The following is a 26,806-nucleotide window of genomic DNA, read 5'->3' on the forward strand; positions in this document are numbered from 1 at the left end:
TACGCATTATTACTAAATCCCTCAAAAGTGCTCTCTTTGTGCCACAAGATGGCAGCAAAAACATATGACCAAGTTCATGACCCCATTTAAAAAAAAAAAATAAATACAGCCAAAATAAATCACATTATGACGAGTAAAAACTGCTTTAATCTGAAAATGTGGAATAAACACACTTAAGAAAAATTAGCAATATATTTGGCAGAAAACATACAAAAAAAAACAAGCTATGTTCAAAGATGTTTACCTTTTGGCACAGATTTCACATTCAAAACAAGCCATCTATGTATAACATCAATACAAAATAAATTAGAAGGCACAGTGGAAGACAGTAGAGAGAATCAACACTCTCTTAACTAATTCATAAAAAAACCTCTGTACAACATGTCAGCACACCCAAAACGTTTCACCATTTTTCAAACATTGCTGGTATTATCAAAGCCGTCGTAGCAGCAATCGTTGGACAGGACGAAACGGACGTTTCGACTCCTCTCCCATCCGCGGCGGATCCTTTGGAGCTGCTGCGCAAAGCAAGGCAACAGGAGGAGAAGGCGAACCAGTAGAAGTGCAACAGGGAGGATGACAACCAATAAGAAAGTGGGTGGCAGGTAGAAGCGGTATTGGCTTGGGTCAAATGCGCGGTCCCAGCCGAAGATGAGTGTATGGAGAGTGGACATGAACAGGGCGCAGTAGCCTAAAGTGGACTGTAGAGGATGACAGAGTTTTTTTTAAAGTCACAATCAATCATTGAAGTGTTCAAACTGCAGCCAGAAGAAGATACTTGAGATCAGCCTACATTCTGTTGCACCTCTCAGTTTTTACACTAGATAGAGCTAGTCATTTAAACAGTGTTTCTCCATTAGCTTAGCGTCATAACCTGACAACATGTTAAAATCAATGTAGAGAATAGCGGTATTTGTTTTTACATGAATAAACTTATTCTTTTTTAAAAACATCTAATGTGTGAAATTGAATTGCTTGTCATTTTCTCTTTGTTCTGAAAATGTTGTTTCAGTAGTGTAAATACATACACACGTACACATACGGCGGAAAACACAGACAAGACTGAAAAAGCAGTTTCTGCTCTTGCACTCCTCTTTATAATAAACTGCTGTATTTTAAGCCAAAAGAACTGTTATGTTTGATAGAACAATATGTCTATATGCTGCCATAGCAGATTCATGGCGCATTAAGTCCCCAAACTATTTTTAATTTGTCCGTTTTACCCTGGGAACCCATGTTTACAGACGTCGCACAACCGCTTTTGTTTCAACCCAGCCATAAAACGAAGGTAATTAGTGATATTTATAATTCAAAATGTCATTTTTCGCTTAGAATCATTACCGTATTGGCCCGAATATAAGACGGCCCTGATTATAAGACGACCCCCTCTTTTTCAAGACTCAAGTTTGAAAAAAAGACTTTTTGAACACCAAATTCATTTTTATACAGAAAATAATTACAGTCCATGCGAAACAAATCAATATTTGAGAGATAAATCATGTTATTTTGCCTCATTCAAATCTTAATATCTGAACATTTAAATATGTAAACTAAAGTGCAATCACATTGGTAAATGAATGGCTTCCGGTTTTTGAAATGTAAATACACCAATCTATTGTGATAAAACAACAAAATTGCAATAACTGCATTAACCATCAAAGTCTAACTGTAACTGTAGTCTTGAACCAAATCCGAATAAGCAAAAACATTGCAATAAAATAATGCAAACTGGTTAAACTTGAGAGTAGCTGAGATCTGTCATGACAGAACATCTCTTCAATGATATTTGGCGCCATCTAGCGTCGTGAATAGGTATAATGTCTAGACCGCGAATTTAAGACGACCCCCACTTTTCAGTCTTATATCAATGCAAAAAACACCGTCTTATGTTCGGGCCAATACGGTAATTATATTTATTTTTCTAAATGTCTGCCATTTTTAGCTAAGAATCATTCATCAATGTCTAATATTTTGTTAAAAAATAAATAAATAAATAAGACTTTTCAAAAATTATTTACTCACATTTTTTAAACTTTTAAACAAATTACGCCACAATAAAAAAAATGGTGTCTGTCAAAAAGTCATTGATATCTACTTCATAACTATCGCTTAATTGTATTTTTATTGTTACTGTTACATTTTCTCCGATATGTTAGATGATAAATAATCGATCCAAACAAAGAAAAATTGAAAAAAAAAAAAAAAAAACGTTTAAATGGGTAAATATATGAAAAAGAAAATCTTGACCACTCCCTGATGTCTGCAATTTCTGTATCGCAACCCTTGTTATATAACCATGTTTCACCCATAAAATCCCCCCAAAATCCAGCCCAGTGATAAATGCTACATGAAGTTTTTGAATCGAAACAAGTTAAATACATGACAATAACTCGTTAAAGTCATGGCGTCTTTAATTCTGCTCTAGCGTGCTCTCACCTCCAGTTAGGATTTTGTTGTTTAATTTTTTTTTTTTTTTAAATGTCTTCCTGTTCAAAATTTTTGCTCCCCCTGAAAATTGAGATTTTAAGCTTTCCAATGATGTATAACACATGCATATCAGACAATTTGGCCAAATTGGGGTCTCAGAGCGGAACTTCAAGTCACCTGAGTGTTTTCCGCCATATACAACATCTTTCTTACACTGTTCCGATCATCTGAAATTTACGTGATGGTGCCTAATTTCTGATACATATTGGTGTTCTACAAAATGAGAGTATACTGTACATCATTGCACTTAACAAATGAAAGTGGAAGGTTTTCAAGCTAGCCCTTGCATCATTCAAATTGTCCGAAAGCGGCCCTTGGAGGAAAAAGATGGGACAGCCCTGATATAAGTCTTTTAGTGCCATTAACAACGACAGACGACCAACCAATCAGGAGCTTGCAAAGTTGTGAGTTTGTAACTAGATCGTTGTCCAATTCATTTACCACTTGTTGAAGAATGTTTAAGAGTTCCCGCTGTTGACTAAGTCAAAGACAGATGGTCGAGCAAAATCACCCAGTGCGATTCATTTTCCCAGAAGGTACAGTTACTAAAAAAGCATCCCAAGGTTGACTCAGATAGTGTTCAGGGGTCCAAAATAGTCGAGCTCTTCCCCGTTTTTATGCCAAGCTAGAGCTGAGTGTCTAATTCCACTGTACACAGACTTACTTCTGCTTTAACACACTATTAATTCACAATAATCTGTCTGTGTGTGAGTTATCCAAAGACTATAACTTGCACAGTTATCAAACCTGGTGTAAGGGTGAGTATTGGCCAGAAGAAGAATGGTATTATTATTTTTTTTTTTTTTCGTAATCGGTCAACAAATGGCCTCAAAATTGATTACTCTACTCTAACTTGATTATCTAACAGTACCCAATATAAAATAAACTATGATATAAATGCTTGTTAAGGAAAACAAAGAGAATATACTTGACATAGGGCATAGGAGATACATGATGCCTTCTGACCACAGAAGCCAAACGCGTGCATCATGCAGCTGACTGAGCAAGATTGACGCTGACTACCAGGTGATAGGCAAGACATTTACAAGCTCATGTCTGCAACACCAAATCCCGCAATCAGCTCTCCAGGACAGTCCAGAACAAATGGCGGGACGTCCTGTACTACCACAACGCCCGATAACGAAAACAACTCAACAAGTTTGGTAGCTCGGCACCTCTCAGACGTCAAGGCAGGCCGAACCTCCTACCTTAGATGCCTTAATAACTATGACCCAGCAACGGTGACACACGAACTTCACCGCCCAAATATGCAAAAGAAGAAGACCCAAGCACACCCCTCTTCCTGCCCAAACCGCAAGAGCCTTCAAAAAGACTGAATGTTTAACTAATCGTTGTTATTTTTCTCGGGAACCTTTTGTTGACTTGTGATATGGTGACCCCGAGTCTGCCCCCTCGCCTGCGTCTGTTGTAGAGCTGCAGCTATCTATTATTTTAGTAGTCGATTAATCGATAAACTAGTTAGTTCCAATAAACAAGTAATCGGATGAGGAACATTTAAAAATTCAAATACCAAAGCTGATCCTCAAACGGTATAAAAAAATTTAAAAAATGAGGATCTATGTACAACAAAACAACAATTAGCTAACTTACATAGCAAAATCCGCTAGCTTAAATGCTATAAAATGCAAACTTTTTTTTACAATGCTCCTAACAAATGCTTCAGACATATATTCCAACAATAAAATGGCTAAATATACCTCTAAACTAAATCACGAATGCATTGAAAAAAACATTAGCTCAAACAAAAACTTAGCTTATGTTAGTCTTAACAGGGAGCAGATGGATTCAGCCACGTGGAATGAGGCAGACTAGAGGGCAGTGTATCCACCCAAACCAATAAAACTAAATGCAAACACTTTCAAAACAAACCATTTCTACTAAACAAATATTCGAAGCAACAAAATTTTATTTGAATATTTACAAAATTTTCAATTCAAAATCTTTTGTTCTTGCTAACATCCACTGTCAAGTCTAATGTATTTCATGTCATTTGTCAATGGAGCTAGGGCTTTTAATGTTTATATATGGTTTAGCGATAGCACTCTCACTACATACATATTTAATATGTAATAAATATGACGTGCGATAGCACTACTCCAGATTGTCCCTAGTTGAATTTATTTTTTGGCTTTTGACCTCAATAGTGAAATTGTAAATTAATTGTATGACAACTGTCTTATTATCCCCTTATAATTATATATTTTCAGGTAGTTCATTCACAACGTCTGAGTGTATGTTGTCGGCGATTAGCCTAGCAATGATCTTAATTGTGGTTGTCAGCCCAAAACCCTCTAAATATATATTAAATGCATCTTACCAGATATAAAATGACTACTACATAATCTGTGGTAGTCGTTTGGAGCCCAGTTTTCTCGTCGAATTGCAGCAGTCAATCTCGGTCTCCTCTCCGGGTCTCTCGGAATACGGTAGAACTTCAAGTCTCTCAGTCTATCTTCTCTGTTTTTGCAACCGACCGCCACACACAACTTCACCATTTTGATTATTAATGTTAACGAGCAGAAAAACACGCCATAATAGGAGGAATTTACGAAGCGCTAATGCATTAACATGACGAGTATACGGACAACATGGCGCGGGGGCGTGGCTGTGACGTCACGTGAGTAGGGTCTAAAGTCCAGTGTGGCTTATCTGTGAACAAATGCCATTTTCCTGTCACATTTAGTGGGTGGCGGCTTATAATCAGGTGCGCCTTATAGTGCGAAAATTACGGTATATAGATATACTTTTTTTAAAAAAAATTTTTTTTTTAATGCAACTTTTTAAAAAAGCCTTGAGTTATATTAAATAGAAATAATTCTACATGAATATGAATGGATTAACCTCCTGCAGCTTACCTGTACAAAGCTAAACTCTCGCCAGTTGATGTTGTTAGCCACGGAGGGCAGTGAAGTGATGGCCAGCAGGGACAACAACCCGAGCGCCATGATGCCCGCTGACAAGTAAAGCTCCATCCTCCATACCCTCTCATCGCTCCACACGTTGTCCACATGGTCTTGCACCTGCACGCCACATAGTTCCACACTTAATTGCTATAACACCTTAAAGGAGCAATATGTAAGACTGGTGGCCAAAAATTGTAGGGCAACCAGGCTAAACAAACATCCCCTTCTTCCCCCTTTGGGTTGCCAAATAAGCGCTTTGCAATGCAGTGGTATGAAAAAGTATCTAAACCTTTAGGAATTTTTCACATTTCTGCATAAAATCACCATCAAATGTGATCTGGTCTTTGTCAAAATCACACAGATGAAAAAACAGTGTCTTATTTAACTAAAACCACCCAAACAATTATAGGTTATCATATTTGAATGAGGATAGTATGCCAACAGTGACAGAAGGGAGGAAAATAAATAAGTAAACCATCACATTTAATATTTTGTGCCCCCCCCCCCCCCTTTGGCAGCAATAACTTCAACGAGACGCTTCCTGTAGCTGCAGATCAGTCTGGCACATCGATCAGGACTAATCTCGGCCCCTTCTTCTCTACAAAACTGCTGTAGTTCAGTCAGATTTCTGGGATGAATCGCTGTCTTTAGGTCATGCCACAGAATCTCAATGGGATTAAAGTCTGGACTTTGACTTGGCCACTCCAAAATGTGTATTTTGTTCTTCTGAAACCATTCTGAAATTGATTTACTTCTGTGTTTTGGATCATTGTCTTATTGCAGCATCCATTCTCTTTTTAGCTTCAACTATCTGACAGACGGCCTCAGGTTTTCCAGCAAAACATCCTGATAAACATTTGAATTCACTCTTCCATTATTGATTGCAAGTTGTCCAGGCCCTGAGGCAGAAAACAGCCCCAAATCATGATGCTCCCTCCACCATGCTTCACAGTGGAGATGTTGATGTTGTTGAGCTGTTCCGTTTTTCCTCCACACATGACGTTGTGTGTACTCCCAAACAATTCCTCCGTGGAGTCCTTCCATGAACACCATTCGTGTCCATAGTTTTACATATAGTTGATGTGTGGACTGTGCGAGTGATTTCTGGAAGTATTTAGCAGACACTCTAGGGTTCTTTTTTATCTCTGAATATTCTGCGCTGAACTCTTGGTGTCATCTTTTGTTGGACGGCAACTCCTTGGGAGAGAAGCAACAGTGCCAAACTCTCTCTATTTGTAGACAACTTCTCTGAGTGTCGATTGATGAACATCCAAACTTCTAGAGAATCAACAGTCCTTGATCGCAGGTCTTCAGACAGCTCTTTTGACCATGATGATGATTTCGAGCCACGATGCACATCAGACAATGCTTTTCATCGAGACAATTCTTACCAGGTGTGTGTTTTATAGTGGGCAGAGCGGCTTTAAACGACTCATCAGTGTTTGGGCACACACCAGACTTAAATTGTTTGGTAAAAATTGGTTTAAATTGCTCTATAAGTCTCCTTTGGCAGAGGGTTCACTTACTTATCCCCCCCCCCCTTTTTTTTCATTGTTTGTGTGCGATCTGATAAGATAATTATCAAATGGTTATTTAATATTTGCCTTTACCAATGAAGGCTCACAATAAAGTATTGATTGCTATATTAGTATGTTCCATGATTGATTGCAGTAAAGAGACATTTTAGTGATTGATAACTATAGACATGTTTAGTTCTTGATAAAACTGCCTTATCATTCTGACCGGTCTAAACCGGCCCAGGTTCCACAGGTCAACTTCAAGGGACAAGCCACAGACATTGAGATCTAAACTGTCTGGGACATTTAAGAAATCATATTGTTTCAATTTATTACTTGCCAAATGCTATTGCTTCATGAAATGTATTTGATGTGATAGTTACTGAGATGTTTATTATATAATTGCTCGAATCAATTGCAGCTCGCAATGAAGAAATGCTTTCGCTCATTGTGATCACAAAGAAGGAATGTTTTTCTTGAAGAAGCCTTGAAGACTCTTGCCTTCCCAAGGGCAAGAGGCAACAACAAAGACAGTTTTTGCTTTGCTGGAATGTGCGGACACACATGTATTAATTAGGGCTGTCCAACGATTAAACTTTTTAATCGAGTTAATCACAGCTTAAAAATGAATTAATCGTAATTAATCGCAATTCAAACCATCTCTAAAATAAGCCATATTTTTCTGTAAATTATTGTTGGAATGGAAAGATAAGACACAAGACGGACATAAACATTCAACATATTGTACATAAGTACTGTATTTTTTTATTATAACAATAAATCCACAAGATGGCATTTTGTAGTTCTTAAAAGATCAATTTTAGTACAAGTTATAGCCATTTTATATTATAATTATGATTGGGAATGCCAGTTCTCTTTGCATTGAGCGCTTTTCTTTTTGTGAACATTATTTTTTTGAGGGATAGGAATATTATTTTTGTTGTGCTTTCACTAAATGATACTGTAGCGACTTAACTGTTCCGCCGAAATGCATGATGGGAAGTTGGGCAACCATGAATGTCAGCGATGGCTGCAAATGGTATACAGTATGTTCTGTGTTGTGTTCAATTAGATGTGTTAAGTAAAAGAACGTCTTCTGCTCTGCCCAAATGCATGACGGGAAGTTGGACAACCATGACTGTCAGTGGTGGCTGCAAATGATGTACAGTGGGTTCTGCGTTGTGATCAGTTAGGCGTGTTAAGAAAAAGTTTGTGCAACCATGACTGTCAGCAGTGGCTGCGAATGGTATGCAGTATGTTCTGCGTTGTGTTCAGTTAAGCATGCCTGTGTGTGCTATTAATGTGTTAAAATGGCGTCATTGTAAACTATTTGAGGCAACGCATGAACGGGTTATTCGGCGCATACGTTAATTGCGTCAAATATTTCAACGTGATTAATTTAAAAAATTAATCATCGCCCGTTAACGCGTTAAATTTGACAGCCCTAATATTAATCCCACCTAGATGTATACACATAGCCAACCAATCTCATAGATGTGTCGCCTGCTTTTCTCCCCATCCTTTTAAGGTTGGCATCTCTCTTATTGCGAGGGCCATCCGAAATAAAAAGAGAGGTGAAGGAGGAGTTAATTTTTTATTTTAGAATGATTGCGGAAGCTGATTAACTCTCCTCCTTATCCTTGCATGTCTACCTAAGGATTAATAATTGAACTTGATACTATCCTATAAATGTTTGGGTGGTTTTAGTTAAAGCAGACACTGTTTTTACATCTGTATGATTTTGACAAAGGTCAGATCACATTTGATGGTGATTTCATGCAGAAATGTGAGAAATTCCAAAAGATTCACATACTTTTTCATACCACTTTTGCTGTAGGCTGTAATACAAATACAGTAAATTTTACTGGAGACAATCTTATCTTAACCATCAAGAACAGTGTTGAGACGTATTTCCAGAAAATGTGTTTCTTTAATATCTAATGAAATATTAGGGCCATTTTGTGACTAATTGAAGTGCAAATATTACATATTGCTCCTTCAAATCAATAGACGTGGTCCTCATCCTCACCTGTTTGACAGCGGCGTTGAGCAACCTGAAGCGAGCCGACTGCCTCATGGGCAGACAAAGACTGTAGACGGCGTGCATGGCCGCGCACAGGAAGCTGCACAAGCCAAACTGCTTCCTCACGGCGAGCCACTTGTCGAGCCAGTTCGGAAACCGACTGTATTTGGTGCCCCGCCACAGCTGGACCATCGCGGCGATCGAGCCCGGTATGTAGACCAGCGTAAGCATCACCAAAGCGACGGAAGGTAGAGTGACGTTGACCGTTTCGATGGGCATTTTGTAGAAGAAACTCTGCCCCGCTGTGGTGAAGGGATGCAAGACGTCACGGATGAAGTTGTAAAGGTAGAAGAAGACGAAGAGAACGACGGTGACGAGGACCGGCCTGCCCCACGAAGGGAACAAATGAAGCGGAAGGTTTTCAACTTCTAAAGAATAAGAAAGTGGGCCCATGTCAACGGGACAAAAGCCCATCCTGCGACACATTGCCAGGACTGAGCGCTTGGCCTTGCTGTTATTACTGCACAGGAAAACCTACACCGACAAAAAAAAAAAAAAGTGTCACTTTGACTCATTTATTTCTCTGTCGGAGATACTGTTAGGCCCGATTCGCATGGCATTAGTATGACCTGTGAACCTTTGGTGATTTGTAGTACAACTGCAAAGGCGGACTGGCATACGGGTTGAAGGAGAAAAGATATCGTCATCGCACACACCATATAATTGTTTGCATTAGTCTAACACATATATAGTCTAACACATACATATGGTACAGGTTTTCGTAGGCACCGTCTAACTGTTTGCATTAGTCTAACACACGTAATATAATTAATCAGGGAATAGTATCATTTTCATATTTATGGTAGGACTACACTACTAATATAAAATAAATAGCACACCATAGTTTAATGAGAAGAAATAGAAGCGATACACAATGCCGTCTTATCACAAGATTGACGCACCAACTCTGGTAATCAGCTCTCCCAGCAAACTCCAAGGACAAAGCGCTTTGTCCTAAAACAAGTACAACCAGCCCGGACAGCAAAGTTGATAGCGGGCGTCCCAATCCATGCACGAACCGAAGCCGCCCAAAACCGGCCACAGAGGGGATGGCCCAAAAGCAACGCCCAGAAACGCCTTCGACAAGGCCCGCCTCAGCAAAGACTTTAAAAAGACTGGACACTGAGATAAGACAGATTTTTTTTCTGCTCGGAAACATATAGCCTTGTTTTGGATCCAGAATTGTCCCTCCGTCGTCTGTTTTTGGCCTTGTTTTTACCATTGTCGACGAATAAATTGTCAACCTGTTTTCGGTGAGTGTTCTTCAAGCTTTTGAAACATGGAGTCAGTACAAAGGGTTAAAATAAGAGGACACGCGAGATTCGGCCTTCACGGCGGGCGCACACGGAGCAGCGTCAGCCGAGCTGGCTGGTGCTGTTCTCGGGTGCGTCTGGGCCGGGGGTGGGGGGGGGGGGGGATTTCAACAGGGTATATCCCTGGTGGGCCAGTGGTCAAATGAGCAGACCCTAAAATTAGCGCACCCACCTAATCCAAGCATTACGGTAAATACAGCAAGGCAGTGGACTTGCGTGTGCTTGCGTTGTTCACGTTACATGTGAACTTTAATCGGGTTACAGTTCTCATTTATGTGGTACTGTAAATCCATAATTTTGAATATGTTCTGGCCAAGGTTGTTGAATATTAGTAGTGGACCTCTCCGACTACTCCCATACTCAACACTATGCATTTTTACTGTACCAAAATTCAGAAAATTTGAATCAAAAGTCCTAAATGTGAATTTAAATCAGGTTGTAGTTCCCATTTATGTAGTACTGTAAATCCAATATTTTGAATAGGTTCTGGCCAAGGTTGGTGAATATTAGTAGTACAAGTAGTAGTAGTAGTAGTAGTAGTAGTAGTCTGACAACTCCCACACTCAAAACTATGCATTTTTGCTGTACCAAAATTTAGAAGATTTGAATTAATAGTCCTACATGTGAACTTTAATCAGGTTACACTTCCCATTTATGTGCTACTGTAAATCCAAAATTTTGAATAAGTTCCGGCAAGAGTTGGTGAATATTAGTAGTGGACCTCTCTGACTACTCCCATACTCAAAACTATGTATTTTTACAGTACCAAAATTCAGAAAATTTGTATTAAAAGTTCTACAAGCGAACTTTAATCGGGTTACAGTTCTCATTTATGTGGTACTGTAAATCCACAATTTTGAATATGTTCTGGCCAAGGTTGGTGAATATTAGTAGTGGATCTCTCTGACTATTCCCATACTCAAAACTATGCATTTTTACTTTACCGAAATTTAGAAAATTTGAATTAAAAGTCCTTCATGTGAATTTTAATCCGGTTATAGTTCCCATTTATGTGGTACTGTAAATCCACAATTTTGAATAGGTTCTGGCCAAGGTTGGTGAATATTATCAGTGGACCTCTCTGACGACTCCCATACTCAAAACTATGCATTTTTATTGTCCCAAAATTTAGAAGATTTGAATTACCGTAAAAGTCCTACATGTGAACTTTAATCAGGTTACAGTTCTCATTTATGTGGTACTGTAAATCCACAATTTTGAATAGATTCTGCCCTAAGTTGGTGAATATTAGTAGTGGACTTCTCTGACTATTCACAGATTTAAAACTATACATTTTTACGGTACTAAAATTTAGATGATTTCAATTATAATTCCTACCTGTGAACTTTAATCAGGTTACAGTTCTCATTTTTATGGTACTGTAAATCAACAGTTCGGAATAAGCTTTGGCCACGGTTAGTGAATATTAGGCGTGGACCCTCCTGTGTTGCTGGCTGGGTGGCTTTAAACACCGTCCATGACGTGGGCCGGCCTTTCAATGACTCGTGGGCCACATAATACTAGTTCCGTTCGAATCTGTATCTCAGCATTTTATTCATTTAATTTTAAGCTATTCAATTGTTCAAAAAGGCTCAATTTGGCGGCCGTAAATCAATCACCAAAGATCCACATGTAGTTCGAATCCCGTGCGAATTGGTCTTAAATCTTTCAAAAGTCCTACCTGCCGGCTTCCGTCTCGAGGTCCAGTCTGAAGCACCCACGCCGATATTGTGTTAAAGCCTTTCACTACAAAGCTCTCAGGAAACATGTCTGCTAGTTTTTCCGCATTGGATGGCCCTTCTTGCTTGATTTGGAAGCTATTGCTAACATCCACCAGTATCTTTCCAGCCAGTGCCGGCTTCAGCTCCAACAGGGTAGAGTGGTGCTCGGGGAAGACGGCCACAAAAACCACGTCGGCCTGGCTGGCCGCTTCAAGCTGGGAGGTCACCTTCGAAGCAAGGAAAGAAAATGAACCATGACCAGTAGGAATGGGACGAGACACTTAAACTAACGATACGATGGATCTCGATATGGCAGGGTCACGATACGATACCAAAAAATGTAGAGCTGCAACTATCAATTATTTCAGTAATCGATTAATTTATCAACTAGTTAGTTCGAATAATCAGGTCATCGGATTAGATACAGTGCCTTGCAAAAGTATTCGGCCCCCTTGAACCTTGCAACCTTTCGCCACATTTCAGGCTTCAAACATAAAGATATAAAATTTTAATTTTTTGTCAAGAATCAACAACAAGTGGGACACAATCGTGAAGTGGAACAAAATTTATTGGATAATTTAAACTTTTTTAACAAATAAAAAACTGAAAAGTGGGGCGTGCAATATTATTCGGCCCCCTTGCGTTAATACTTTGTAGCGCCACCTTTTGCTCCAATTACAGCTGCAAGTCGCTAGGGGTTTGTTTCTATCAGTTTTGCACATCGAGAGACTGACATTCTTGCCCATTCTTTCTTGCAAAACAGCTCGAGCTCAGTGAGGTTGGATGGAGAGTGTTTGTGAACAGCAGTCTTCAGCTCTTTCCACAGATTCTCCATTGGATTCAGGTCTGGACTTTGACTTGGCCATTCTAACACCTGGATTCGTTTATTTTTGAACCATTCCATTGTAGATTTGGCTTTATGTTTTGGATCATTGTCCTGTTGGAAGATAAATCGCCGTCCCAGTCTCATGTCTTGTGCAGATACCAACAGGTTTTCTTCCAGAATGTTCCTGTATTTGGCTGCATCCATCTTCCCGTCAATTTTAACCATCTTCCCTGTCCCTACTGAAGAAAAGCAGGCCCAAACCATGATGCTGCCACCACCATGTTTGACAGTGGGGATGATGTGTTCAGGGTGATGAGCTGTGTTGCTTTTACGCCAAAGATATCGTTTTGCATTGTGGCCAAAAAGTTCAAATTTGGTTACATCTGACCAGAGCACCTTCTTCCACATGTTTGGTGTGTCTCCCAGGTGGCTTGTGGCAAACTTTAAACGAGACTTTTTATGGATATCTTTGAGGAATGGCTTTCTTCTTGCCACTCTTCCATAAAGGCCAGATTTGTGCAGTGTACAACTGATTGTTGTCCGACGGACAGACTCTCCCACCTCAGCTGTAGATCTCTGCAGTTCATCCAGAGTGATCATGGGCCTCTTGGCTGCATCTCTGATCAGTTTTCTCCTTGTTTGAGAAGAAAGTTTGGAAGGACGGCCGGGTCTTGGTAGATTTGCAGTGGTCTGATGCTCCTTCCATTTCAATATGATGGCTTGCACAGTGCTCCTTGAGATGTTTAAAGCTTGGGAAATCTTTTTGTATCCAAATCCGGCTTTAAACTTCTCCACAACAGTATCTCGGACCTGCCTGGTGTGTTCCTTGGTTTTCATAATGCTCTCTGCACTTTAAACAGAACCCTGAAACTATCACAGAGCAGGTGCATTTATACGGAGACTTGATTACACACAGGTGGATTCTATTTATCATCATCGGTCATTTAGGACAACATTGGATCATTCAGAGATCCTCACTGAACTTCTGGAGTGAGTTTTCTGCACTGAAAGTAATATTGCACGCCCCACTTTTCAGTTTTTTATTTGTTAAAAAAGTTTAAATTATCCAATAAATGTTGTTCCACTTCACAATTGTGTCCCACTTGTTGTTGATTCTTGACAAAAAAATTTAATTTCATATCTTTATGTTTGAAGCCTGAAATGTGGCGAAAGGTTGCAAGATTCAAGGGGGCTGAATACTTTTGCAAGGCACTGTACATTTAATGTGTTGCGAAATTAAAATTAAGGAAATGTAAAACAAAGGCTTGCTATGATTGCACTTTCAGGCATGAAAATGGGTCAGGAGTTAAAACGGTCAGAAGGGTGTGGAGGAAATACACTACCGTTCAAAAGTTCTGCTTGCTACAGTGGTGCATATAAGTATTTAGTTATTTAGTCAACCACTAATTGTGCAAGTTCTCCCACTTGAAAATATTAGAGAGGCCTGTAATTGTCAACATGGGTAAACCTCAACCATGAGAGACAGAATGTGGAGGGAAAAAAAACAGAAAATCACATTGTTTGATTTTTAAAGAATTTATTTGCAAATCATGGTGGAAAATAAGTATTTGGTCAATACCAAAAGTTCATCTCAATACTTTGTCATGTACCCTTTGTTGGCAATAACGGAAGCCAAACGTTTTCTGTAATTCTTCACAAGCTTTTCACACACTGTTGCTGGTATTTTGGCCCATTCCTCCATGCAGATCGCCTCTAGAGTAGTGATGTTTTGGGGCTGTCGTTGGGCAACACGGACTTTCAACTCCCTCCACAGATTTTCTATGGGGTTGAGATCTGGAGACTGGCTATGCCACTCCAGGACCTTGAAATGCTTCTTACGAAGCCACTCCTTTGTTGCCCTGGCTGTATGTTTGGGATCATTGTCATGCTGAAAGACCCAGGCACGTCTCATCTTCAATCTCCTTCCTGACGGAAGGAGATTTTCACTCAAAATCTCTCGATACGTGGCCCCATTCATTCTTTCCTTTACACAGATCAGTCGTCCTGGTCCCTTTGCAGAAAAACAGCCCCGAAGCATGATGTTTCCTCCCCCATGCTTCACAGTGGGTATGGTGTTCTTCGGATGCAATTCAGTATTCTTTCTCCTCCAAACACGAGAACCTGTGTTTCTACCAACAAGTTCTATTTTGGTTTCATCTGACCATAACACATTCTCCCAGTCCTCTTCTGGATCATTCAAATCCTCTCTAGCGAACCGCAGACGGGCCTGGACGTGTACTGGCTTCAGCAGGGGGACATGTCTGGCAGTGCTGGATTTGAGTCCCTGGCGGCGCATTGTGTTACTTACTTGTGTTTGTTACTGTGGTCCCAGCTCTCTGTAGGTCATTCACTTGGTCCCCCCATGTGGTTCTGGGATTTTTGCTCACTGTTCTTGTTATCATTTTGACGCCACGGGGTGAGATCTTGCACGGAGCCCCAGATCGAGGGACATTATCAATGGTCTTGTATGTCTTTCTTTTTTTTAAAATTGCTCCCACCGTTGATTTCTTTACACCAAGCGTTTTACCTATTGCAGATTCAGTCTTCCCAGCCTGGTGCAGGTCTACAATTTTGTCTCTGGTGTCCTTCGACAGCTCTTTAGTCTTGGCTATAGTGGAGTCTGGAGTGTGACTGACTGAAGTTGTGGACAGTTGATGCCGATCGATCGGGTCCGATTACGTCATTTTCAAAGTATCGGAATCGGCAAAAAAATATCGGACATGCCTTTTTCTTATATATATATATATATATATATATATTTTTTTTTTTTTTTTTTTTTGAATCGTTTTCTCATTGTATTAAATGTTAGAGACAAAATGTCTTACATTCATCCAGAGTCTTTAGTTTTGGCTTAAAGTAGGGTTATCAAATTTATCGCGTAAACGGCGGTAATTAATTTTTTTTTTAATTAATCACGTTAAATGCGCTGCACGACTCACTCACACATTGTCGCGTTCAATCTATAATGGCGCCGTTTTACCTATATATAGAGCTTACAGGCAGCGTAAAATGAGTAGAGAGGTTTTTGGCAGTCTTTGTAGCCTCTTTTTAATTGGCTAAAGCCTTAAAATCCCTCTCTCAACAACTAGAAATATCGTGGGAAGCAATGTGGGGAAGAACGGTAGTGGTTAAGCTTTTCCTTTACACCCTATGTTACTTCCCAACACAGAGAACATATATCAATTGGTGCCACTACGCACAGTCATGGTTGCACTTCCCATCATGCATTTGGGCAGAACAGTTAAATGGCTACAGTATCATTTACTGAAAGCTCAACAAATACAGTAGATGGCAATATTTAGTCACAATATACAAAGTCACATTTATCCTTTAAGAATTACAAGTCTTTCTATCCGTGGATCCCTCTCACAGAAAGAATGTTAATAATGTAAATGCCATCTGGAGGATTTATTGTCAAAATAAACAAATACAGTACTTATGTACTGTATGTTGAATGTATATATTCGTCCGAATTGTATTCATTTTTTTCTTAATGCATTGCCAAAATGTATATGATCGGGAAAAATTATCGGGAAGGATTGGAATTGAATCGGGAGGGAAAAAAAGCAATCGGATCGGGAAATATCGGGATCGGCAGATACTCAAACTAAAACGATCGGGAGCAAAAAAACATGATCGCAACAACACTAATTAATACAGGTAATGAGTGGAGCCTTGTTAGACCTCGTTAGAAGAAGTTAGACCTCTTTGACAGCCAGGAATCTTGCTTGTTTGTAAGTGACCAAATATTTATGTTCCACTCTAATTTGGAAATAAATTCTTTAAAAATCAAACAATGTGATTTCCTGTTTTTTTTCTCCACATTCTGTCTCTCATGGTTGAGGTTTACCCATGTTGACAATTGCAGGCCTGTCTAATCTTTTCAAGTAGGAGAACTTGCACAATTGGTGGTTGACTAAATACTTATTTGCCCCACTGTAGTTGCCTTAGAAGGATAATAGATGAATAGAAAAACTTGTGCAATTCTGTTGGCACAGGTCAAAACAGTTTAGGTGGTTAGAGAAGCTATAAAAGTGATTTTCCTTTGAGTTTCTGGAGCATCACTTTTGTGGGTTTGATTCAACTCTCAAAATGGCCAGAAAAAGACAACTTTCACATGAAACCATAAGAGAAATTGAAGATTTCCTATCACGCTGTGTACCACTCTCTTCAGAAAGCAGCAAAAACAAGATCTAACGACAGTAGAAAGAGAAGCGGGAGGCCCCGCTGCACAACCGAGCAAGAAGACAAGTACATACGAGTATCTAGTTTGAGAAATAGATGCCTCGCAGGTCCTCATCTAGCAGGTTCGTTAAATAGTATCCGTAAAAGAAAAAGTGCAAAATGAGCATTCTTTGATAAAAGCAAAGTTTGAAGAAGAAAATTATTATTTCAAATAAAAATCCTTATTCCCAACCTTGTCAATGACTTGACTATATTTTCCATTCATTCTGAAACTCATTTTAAAAATAAAAGTGTGACTTTTGAAGGAAAACACAAAATTGTCTGGGTTACCCCAAACTTTCGAACGGTAGTGTATGTTCCGGTACACTGTACAACTAGGGCCTAACAACTAGTCGACTAATCTAATAATCCCCCCCCCCCCCCTTTTTTTTTTACTAATTTAGCAATGAAATTTTTGATGACGCTTATTAATTCACATAAACACTTTGGGACACTTAAATTCTTCATTCAAGTACAAATAAACACGTAAATAACAACAATAAATTACAAATAAACAATTAGGTCAAATGCTGATAGCATTAACTAGTGCATAAGAATAGAATGTAAACAGATTCAGAACACTGACTTCGTCTTTCCAACATGATTCAAAACAATTCTTAAAAAAATATCGAGCATTAATATTATAGTTTACTACTATATATATATAACAGTATTATAATAATTATTCATTGTCTTTTTAAAGCTATTCTTAGTGTAGAATGTGAATTCTGAAGTATGTGACATTAATGCCAGAAATCGTTATTTATATGATGAACATGATGTGCTTTTATTTTGAAATGTTCACCAGAAGTACGCTCACTAAACCCCTAACCATAAGTTTTACACTCCGCAAAAAAAAGTGCACTTTTCGTCATTGCTTGTGGCATCAGTAATCATTTTTTTCATTTTATTTGTTTGTTCATGTTTGAAGTGTCACCTTTGAACTGCAAGTTTGCATTTTGGAGAAGACTGCCAATGTTTTATAGCAGGCTAAAGTAGGTTTTCTGTTAGTTAGTAGTAAGCATGGGTCGGTATCAGCTAGAATTTCACTCCGAGGTTTAATACGCATGATAAATTCTCATAAAAATTACAGATTTAAAGTCAACGACATGCAATTATGTCTCACCTCTGCGTCTTCAGGGAAGAGCGATACAGAGCGTTTGGGGTTTCGACTCCCGACCACCACCCGGTAGCCTGAGGCCAGCAGTCTGGCGGTAAGCGAGCGGGAGAAGTCACCGGAGCCCAGGATGCCGACAACTTGCGTGTCGAGCTCAGACATAGCGGGTCCGAGAGGTCTGCAGTCGCTTCCTCTCTGGATTAAAGCTCTTTGCATCTCATCCGGCATGGTGCGCTAACAAATAAAACAAACAGATCACTACAGATGAAAAACAAACGGCATATTTTAACAATGAATGTTGACTCAAGCCAGAAAGCTATATTCGTAACTTCATATGGACATGTAGATTAAGCCTGAACAATATATCATTTAAACATCGCCATCGCGAGATGCGCATGCGCAATAGTACCATCACGAGGACGTGCGATAGTTTTTTTTGTTTTTTTTTATCCACATACTTTTGTTCTGCTTCATGCGCTCGCACAGCGTCCCTCCCTCCATCTCCCAGATCTTTGTTCCTTAGTCACTGTGGCACTTGCTTATTAAAGTTAACGATGTTGACAGATGGTTGTTTGATCTTGCAGAGAAGCGGACTTCACATGCGAGGCATATGTCAATCATCGTTTAACTTGTTAAATAGTTGCTGCGCAAGGAAGCACGCGCTGGAATGAATGTGTGTGTATGTGTGTGTGTGGGGGGGGGGGGGGGGGGGGGGGCTTTCAAGGGAGCCGGACATATTGTGTCGTGGCAATCAACACCAGAAGTGATCTTGAGTTTGTAATTTCTACATGTCAATCGAGGAGTCTCAGCCAAGGTAAACAGATGCATTTAATAAAGCCAAGCATTTTTCCACTGCAGTACTTTATACTTGTTTAAAAATGATTCTGTGGGACAGTTATGATTAAACCTCATCATAATTATTATATCTGAAGTGCTTAAAAACCATTTATTAAAAAACATATATATACATTTTCTTAATCATACTTTGGGGGGGAAAATTGAAAAAAAAAAACATTTCTTATATGTATCTCTTTTTCTGAACACAAACCCCCCAAAATGTTTTTGTTGTTTTTTTGGGGGGGAGGGGGGTATGCTACTTTGCGTTTTTTCACTCATCGCGGTGGGTTCTGGTCCCCATTAACCGCAAAAACGAGAGATCACTGTTAGGAGTGCACAATATCCATTTTTTGAAACCGATACCGATATCGATAACTTCCTGCTCCTCAAGGCCGATACTGATACGATGACCGATAATACATATGTAATTTTTCAATGTATATTCACCTGAGTTTTTGAACACCTGTAGGCCAAAAATACTAGTGGTCGATTCAGCATAGAGTTGCCTTTGACCGAACCAGAATTTTCATGATGACATGAACATTATTATAATGAACAAAACAAAGACAGTAACAAAACTTTGCATACTGGAAAATCAGGAGTGGAAACAAACGCACACATCACAATCCGACACCGTGCCAAAAATATGATTAATAGGGCCTATAATATATAATGTTATCGGATTTATTGGGATGACGTCATAATTCCTATTATCGGACCGATAATTATCGGTGCACCTCTAATCACTGTACACTGTGAATCATCCAAAGTCTTTCCAAACAGCTATTCAAGTCATTTAGTGAAAATTTCTTTTAAAAAATATACATATATATATTTTTAGTAATATCGCAATATAGTATCGCAATATATCGCAAACCCCAAAAAAATCGCAACAAAAGTTTTTTCCAATATCGTTCAGGCCTAATGTAGATCATATCAAAGCGTGTTGCGAAAAGATTTATGAACATTTTTTTTTTTTTTTTTAATGTCCAAATGTTCTTTCTGTAGCGACCTTGACTGACACACCATCTTATAATGGTTGAAAAAAATATTGTCACGATAACAGAAAATTATACAGTGATCGCTTCGCGCCCTCAATCCATCGCAGATTTTTTTTTCAATTAAAAAATAAATAAATACAGATGAGCCACTCTTTTGGGTCAGGCTGTGCAATGGAGTTGCTTATTAAAGTTACGTATCGATGATTGACAGACATTATGGTTTTATGTTCCCACAGATGCGTGGAAGTCCAAGCTTGAAAGCGCCGCATGCGTCAATCATCGTTTAACTTGTTAAACAGTTGCTGTGGCAACTCATTGTGTGTAAGTAAGCAGGTACAGCGAATTTAAGTGGACTCACCCAATGAAGCGTTGAATAAAGACAAGCATTTTCTACTTTATCCTTGTTTAAAAATAATTCGGTGGGACAGTAAGATGTTTAAAACTTATCATATTTTTTATATTTGAAGTGCTTAAAAACCATTTATTAATATACATTTATTATAGACTTCATAATGTATTGACGGGACATGGGGCCGATAAATAAGGGGCCTGTATAGTTGGCGAGGCCGTCAAAGCTGACCAAGTGGAATCACAGACAAAGAGCTTGCTTCGTTGAAAATTCTTGTAAATAAATGCTTAAATCCCTGAATTCTTTACAGATATGGACGTAAGACAGTCTAGATTCTTGGTTAAAAGCAAAAAAAAAAAAAAACAACAACAACAACAAAAAAACGTGAAATTAGCGTTTATTTTACGTAAATATGTTGAAGTACAATGCCAGTCTGTTAGTATATGTAGCTAGTTGCCGCCTGATGTAAACAGAGCTTTTCCGGTGAAAATTCTTGAGAATAAATGCTTAAATGCCCGAATTCTTTATAGATATAGACGTAAAATAGTCCCGATTCTAGGTTAAAAGCAAAAAAATGTGCAGTTAGCGTTTATTTTACGTAAATATGTTGAAGTACAATGCTAGTCTGTTAGTATATGTAGCTAGTTGCCACCTGATGTAAACAGAGCTTTTCCGGTGAAAATTCTTGAGAATAAATGCTTAAATGCCCGAATTCTTTATAGATATGGACATAAAATAGTCTCGATTCTTGGTTAAAAGCAAAAAAAAAAAGTGCAGTTAGCGTTTATTTTACGTAAATATGTTGAAGTACAATGCTAGTCTGTTGGTATATGTAGCTAGTGGCCGCCTGGTGTAAACAGAGCTTTTCCGGTGAAAATTCTTGAGAATAAATGCTTAAATGCCCGAATTCTTTATAGATATGGACATAAAATAGTCTCGATTCTTGGTTAAAAGCAAAAAAAAAAAGTGCAGTTAGCGTTTATTTTACGTAAATATGTTGAAGTACAATGCTAGTCTGTTGGTATATGTAGCTAGTGGCCGCCTGGTGTAAACAGAGCTTTTCCGGTGAAAATTCTTGAGAATAAATGCTTAAATGCCCGAATTCTTTATAGATATGGACATAAAATAGTCTCGATTCTTGGTTAAAAGCAAAAAAAAAAAAGTGCAGTTAGCGTTTATTTTACGTAAATATGTTGAAGTACAATGCTAGTCTGTTAGTATATGTAGCTAGTGGCCGCCTGGTGTAAACAGAGCTTTTCCGGTGAAAATTCTTGTGAATAAATGCTTAAATCCCCGAATTCTTTACAGATATGGATGTACAACAGTCTCGATTCTTGGTGAAAAGCAAAAAAAACGTGCAGTTAGCGTAGGCCTGTCACGATAACAAATTTTAGTGTGCGATAATTTGAATGCGAGGCGCAATGCATGACCGATCTGAGCCATCAATACATTATGAAGTCTATAATATATATATATATATATATATCACCATATATTAGGGCTGTCAAAATTATCGCGTTAACAGGCGGTAATTAATTTTTTTAATTAATCACGTCAAAGTATTTGGCGCAGTTAAGGCACATTTCCCGCTCAAACAGATTAAAATGACAGCAGTGTCATGTCCACTTGTTACTTGTGTTTTTTGTCTCCCTCTGTTGGCGCTTTGGTGCGACTGATTTTATGGACCATGAGCATTGTGTAATTATTGACATCAACAATGGCGAGCTACTAGTTTATTTTTTGATTGAAAATTTTACAAATTTTATTCAAACGAAAAGATTAAGAGCAGTTTTAATTAGGGCTGTCAAAATTATCGCGTTAACGGGCGTTAATTAATTTTTTTAGTTAGGGGAATTAGTAGTTGTGAGAAGTTTATGCTGTTGCTTTGTGCTCCACACATATTTCGGTAAGTTTGCTTTATTTTAGTGGCAATTATGTGTCTCTTGTTGTATTTTGGGTAAGATATGCATAGAGATATGTCTGTTATAAAGGCGAGTGGACACAGGCATTCTTTGGGCTGCGCCGTTTATTGGCATTAGCTTCTGCAACTCCTTCAAAACAAACAGAAGTATCATTTAGTGAAAGCACAACAAAAATAATATTGCTATCTCTCAAAAAAAAAATAATGTTCAGAAAAAGAAAAGCACTTCAGTCTGTAGTAATGAGGCCCTATTCTCACACAGCTAAACAACAATGCAAAGTGAACTGGCATTCCTCAGAGTTTGGTCACTCAATTCTTATTATTGTTATTTTTATTCTTCTTATTATTATATTAACTCTGCTTTTGATTGAAAATTGTAAAAATTTTATGAAAACGAAAATATGAAGAACGGTTTTAATATAAAATTACTATAACTTCTAACTATAACATTGATCTTTTATGAACAACAAGTCTTTCTATCCATGGATCGCTTTAACATAATGTTAATAATGTTAATGCCATCTTGTTGATTTGTTATAATAAACAAATACAGTACTTATGTGCCGTATGTTGAAAGTATATATCCGTCTTGTGTCTTATCTTTCCATTCCAACAATAATTTACAGAAAAGTATGGCATATTTTAGAGATGGTTTGAATTGCGATTAATTGCGATTAATTACAATTAATTAATTTTTAAGCTGCAATTAACTCGATTAAAAATTTTAATCGTTTGACAGCCCTAGTTTTAATATAAAATTTCTATAACTTGTACTAACATTTATCTTTTAAGAGCTACAAGTCTTTCTATCCATGGATCGCTTTAATAGAATGTTAATGTTAATGCCATCTTGTTGATTTATTGTTATCATAAACAAAGGCAGTATTTATGTACAGTATGTTGAATGTATAGATTGCTCTTGTGTCTTATCTTTTCATTCCAACAATAATTTACAGAAAAATATGGCATATTTTATAGATGTTTGAATTGCGATTAAGTATGATTAATTAATTTTTAAGCTGTGATTAACTCGATTAAAAATTTCAATCGTTTGACAGCCCTAATAAATATATATATATATATATATATATATATACATATACATATTAGGGCTGTCAAAATTATCGCGTTAACGCGCGGTAATTAATTTTTTAAATTAATCACGTTAAAATATTTGACGCAATTAACGCATATGTCCCGCTCAGACAGTAGTCTGCCTTTTGGTAAGTTTTACAGCAAGGCTTTCTGTGCTGTCTAACAGCGAACTCTTGTGGTAGCTTTGCGACATGGTTTATTGTGTTCTTGCCAGTTCAATATGGCTGCACGACGTCTCGGGCTGACGCCTACGTTGTAATATTGTACTTATATGATCCTTGGACAAGATTTGTCCGTAAGTATGGTTGTTGTAAAGAATGTACATATTATGTTAGTAGGCGAAATGTTATATTTTTTGTATGAGACGCTTTTTGTTTATGTTTAGTGAACCTGTATAGCGTGCTAAGCTAACGTTGTTGCTAATGCAATGCTTGTGTACTTTTTTTGTAGTTTTACAACGGTCTAAAGAGGACAATGGTTTGAGGCCATTTTATTAATAAATCAGATGAAAAAGGAAGAAGTCTGATTATTAAGGCGTCGTTCACTAGCTGTCTAGCTTTGGAAAAAGTAGACGCTTCGGAGTGAGGACAACATAGACAGATTTAAATGACAGTAGAGTGAAATGCCCACTACAGTCCTTATGTACCGTATGTTGAATGTATATATCCATCTTGTGTCTTATCTTTCCATTCCAACAATTTATTTTGCAGAATATATAATTTAGAAAAATATGGCATATTTTATAGATGGTTTGAATTGCGATTAATTGCGATTAATTAATTTTTAAGCTGTAATTAACTCGATTAAAAATTTTAATCGTTTGACAGCCCTAATACATATACATCAAAACTTTTTTTTTTAAACATATCATAGATATTATATTTGAAGTGCTTAAAAACATTTATTAATATATACATTTATATATACACATCAAAACTTTGTAATTATACTTTTATAAATTAAAAAATATATAATAATTGGGGGGGCGCTACTTCGTGGTTTTTCACTAATCGCGGCGGGTTCTTGTCCCATTAACAGCGAAAAACGAAGGATCACTGTATTTTCGTATGCACGTTTGTTTACACTTACAGTATTTTTTTTACTTTAATTGTATTTTTTTCCCTCATCATTTTATCCTTAATATTACGTATTTTGTTATTCATTTCATCCCCACTTTTCCCTATTTAAAGTTGAACTTAAATTTGACTTACTGGTAGTTATTGAATCTTTGCTTTCACGTGTTTACTGAAACTTTTAAGTAATGTCGAATCTGCCGACAGGAAATACAAGACTACTACCATATCGTTACCTTAACGTTATAAACCTACTCACTTGCGTAGCGGTAAATTCTTGCATACTGCGACACCATTCTCAAAGCTTAAATGTTCAAAAAAGTTTTAAATTCAAAACAAATGAAAAGAAAGGTTAAGTTTCCTCTGACACTAACTAAATGAATGTGACACCTTGCTATGTACCCTTGGCCGAACTCCAGCCAATGTTACTTTTAAAAAGTACCTGTTTGTTCAATTTAGGAAATAATTGTTGCACATAAATGCTTCAATAGGTAAAAGTATAACATATTTTTCGCATTCTGGGTTAAAAGTAGTTATTTATTTACTCACGTCGCTCGCAGTTCTTTCAGAGTCCGTTTCGTTTTTCTGATGATGACGTCACACTGGCCGCGCCCCCATATGTTTGAGATAGATAAACTGGACTAACCAGAAATCACAAAAATGTTCCACAGGGAAAGTTTCTTTTTACGAAATCTCAAATAGTTTGAGTAAAAAAAAAAAAAAATAAAATAAAAAAAGCCACACAAAATGTCATACTGATTATCCGACGTGCATGCCAGAAAGTATCTGAGCTAATAACCTGGCACACACAGGCGGAGTTTGACTTTTGGGGCAGGGGGGCACAATATGTTGATGACCCCAAAACGCGGTGTCAGCAATAAAATTAAATTACAAGAATATTTAAAATAATAAGTTGACAATGAGCGTTTTTTGTTTCCCATCATTTTTGAGGGGAATCCTAAATCAGGCTGCTTAGGCAATACTTTTCGCCAAAATCGTCATCCATTGAATTTGGTACGCCCGCCGGTGTCGTGCCAATGTAGTTACCCCAGTCAAAAATTGTATCCCCTGGGCAGAACCATATGGAGGTAGATTTGTGTCTTTATTATTCAATCAAAAAAGTTGCTTCAATCAAGAAAAAGTAGCTTCCATCAAAATATATATTTTCAACCAAAAAAAGGTTGCTTCAATCAAAATGAAAATGTGTTTGAATGGAAAAATAAATTTGAAACTCATTAAAATGCATGTGAAAGCTATTTTTTATTTTTTTATTTATTTTTATTGAAGTCAGGTTCTTTCTTGATTGAAGCAACTTTTTTTAATGAAGTAATGTTGATTCGTTGGGCCACATTTTGGCTGGGACAATTTTGTCTTTATTATTCAATTAAAAAACAAGTTGCTTCAAAAAATATAATTTTTATATTTCATATAATTTCAAAAAGAAAAACCACACCAATTAAAAAAAAAATCATTTAAAAAGTTTTTGAATGCGAAAAAATATTGAAAAGAGAATGAAAATTTTGCATTTGAACACTTAATTTTTCATCAAAAAAGATTTCTTTGGTTGAAGCAATCCTTTTTATGTCTAAATCATTTAATCTCAAAAAAGTTGCTTCAATCAAAAAAAATTTTTTTTAATCAAATAAAAATCATTTGAAAAATAAAATTGCACTCTATTTTTTTTCTTTTTTGGGGGGGAAAATTACGTGCAAAGCAAATGACCATCTAAGTTGCTAGGTATATGATCCGTTAAAAAAAATAATTTTGAATAATTATATATATTTTTTTCCATTTCATTCATTTTTGTTGCAGTTGTATTGCTTTACAACTTGAATATACCTAAATAGGAAAATCAATTACATGCAATGACACATTTCGGCCACCCGGGGGGGGTGCCTGCCCCCCCCCTTAAAATCCGCTTATAGCTAATAAAGACTGATAAATTTTTTTTCATTGTTATTATGTTGTTGTTTCAGTCTTTTTAATGCAGTAGAGACAACAAGGGAAAAATGGCTACAATTACTTTGCAGATGGATCAAAGAATTCCGTCTGTTTTTAAGGGTGGCAAATTGGTCTATCTATCATGTGACGCAGATGCTGAAGATCATCTTTGTCAATTAACACAGTAATTGTTCCCAAATATTTGTAAATTGCACAGATTACATTTTGGACACATATGTAACAAAAATGGCTGTAATTTCAAACCATGAAAAATACGACCGAGGCCTGGGAGCTTGAGGGTCCTGCGCAGTATCTCTGTTAATCCTACGACTGCACTCTTCTGGACGGAGATGTCTGAGGTTTTTCCAGGTATCTGC

General features: G+C 37.6%; 1 protein-coding gene across 1 annotated transcript; it reads right to left on the reverse strand.

The window, feature by feature from the left end:
- Window positions 1-124: 124 nt before the first annotated feature.
- On the reverse strand, window positions 125-25,195 carry LOC130912188 (metalloreductase STEAP3-like). The gene is made up of 6 exons (XM_057830085.1): window positions 25,038-25,195; window positions 18,222-18,446; window positions 12,006-12,272; window positions 8,958-9,485; window positions 5,364-5,528; window positions 125-701 (listed from the first exon to the last, which is right to left on the reverse strand). The coding sequence occupies exons 2-6, from the start codon at window positions 18,438-18,440 to the stop codon at window positions 414-416; spliced, it is 1,467 nt and encodes a 488-aa protein (XP_057686068.1). The 5' UTR covers window positions 18,441-18,446; window positions 25,038-25,195; the 3' UTR covers window positions 125-413.
- Between the last annotated feature and the right edge of the window lie 1,611 nt (window positions 25,196-26,806).

Source organism: Corythoichthys intestinalis, chromosome 2 (genome assembly GCF_030265065.1).
Source record: "Corythoichthys intestinalis isolate RoL2023-P3 chromosome 2, ASM3026506v1, whole genome shotgun sequence".
Lineage (NCBI taxonomy): Eukaryota > Metazoa > Chordata > Actinopteri > Syngnathiformes > Syngnathidae > Corythoichthys > Corythoichthys intestinalis.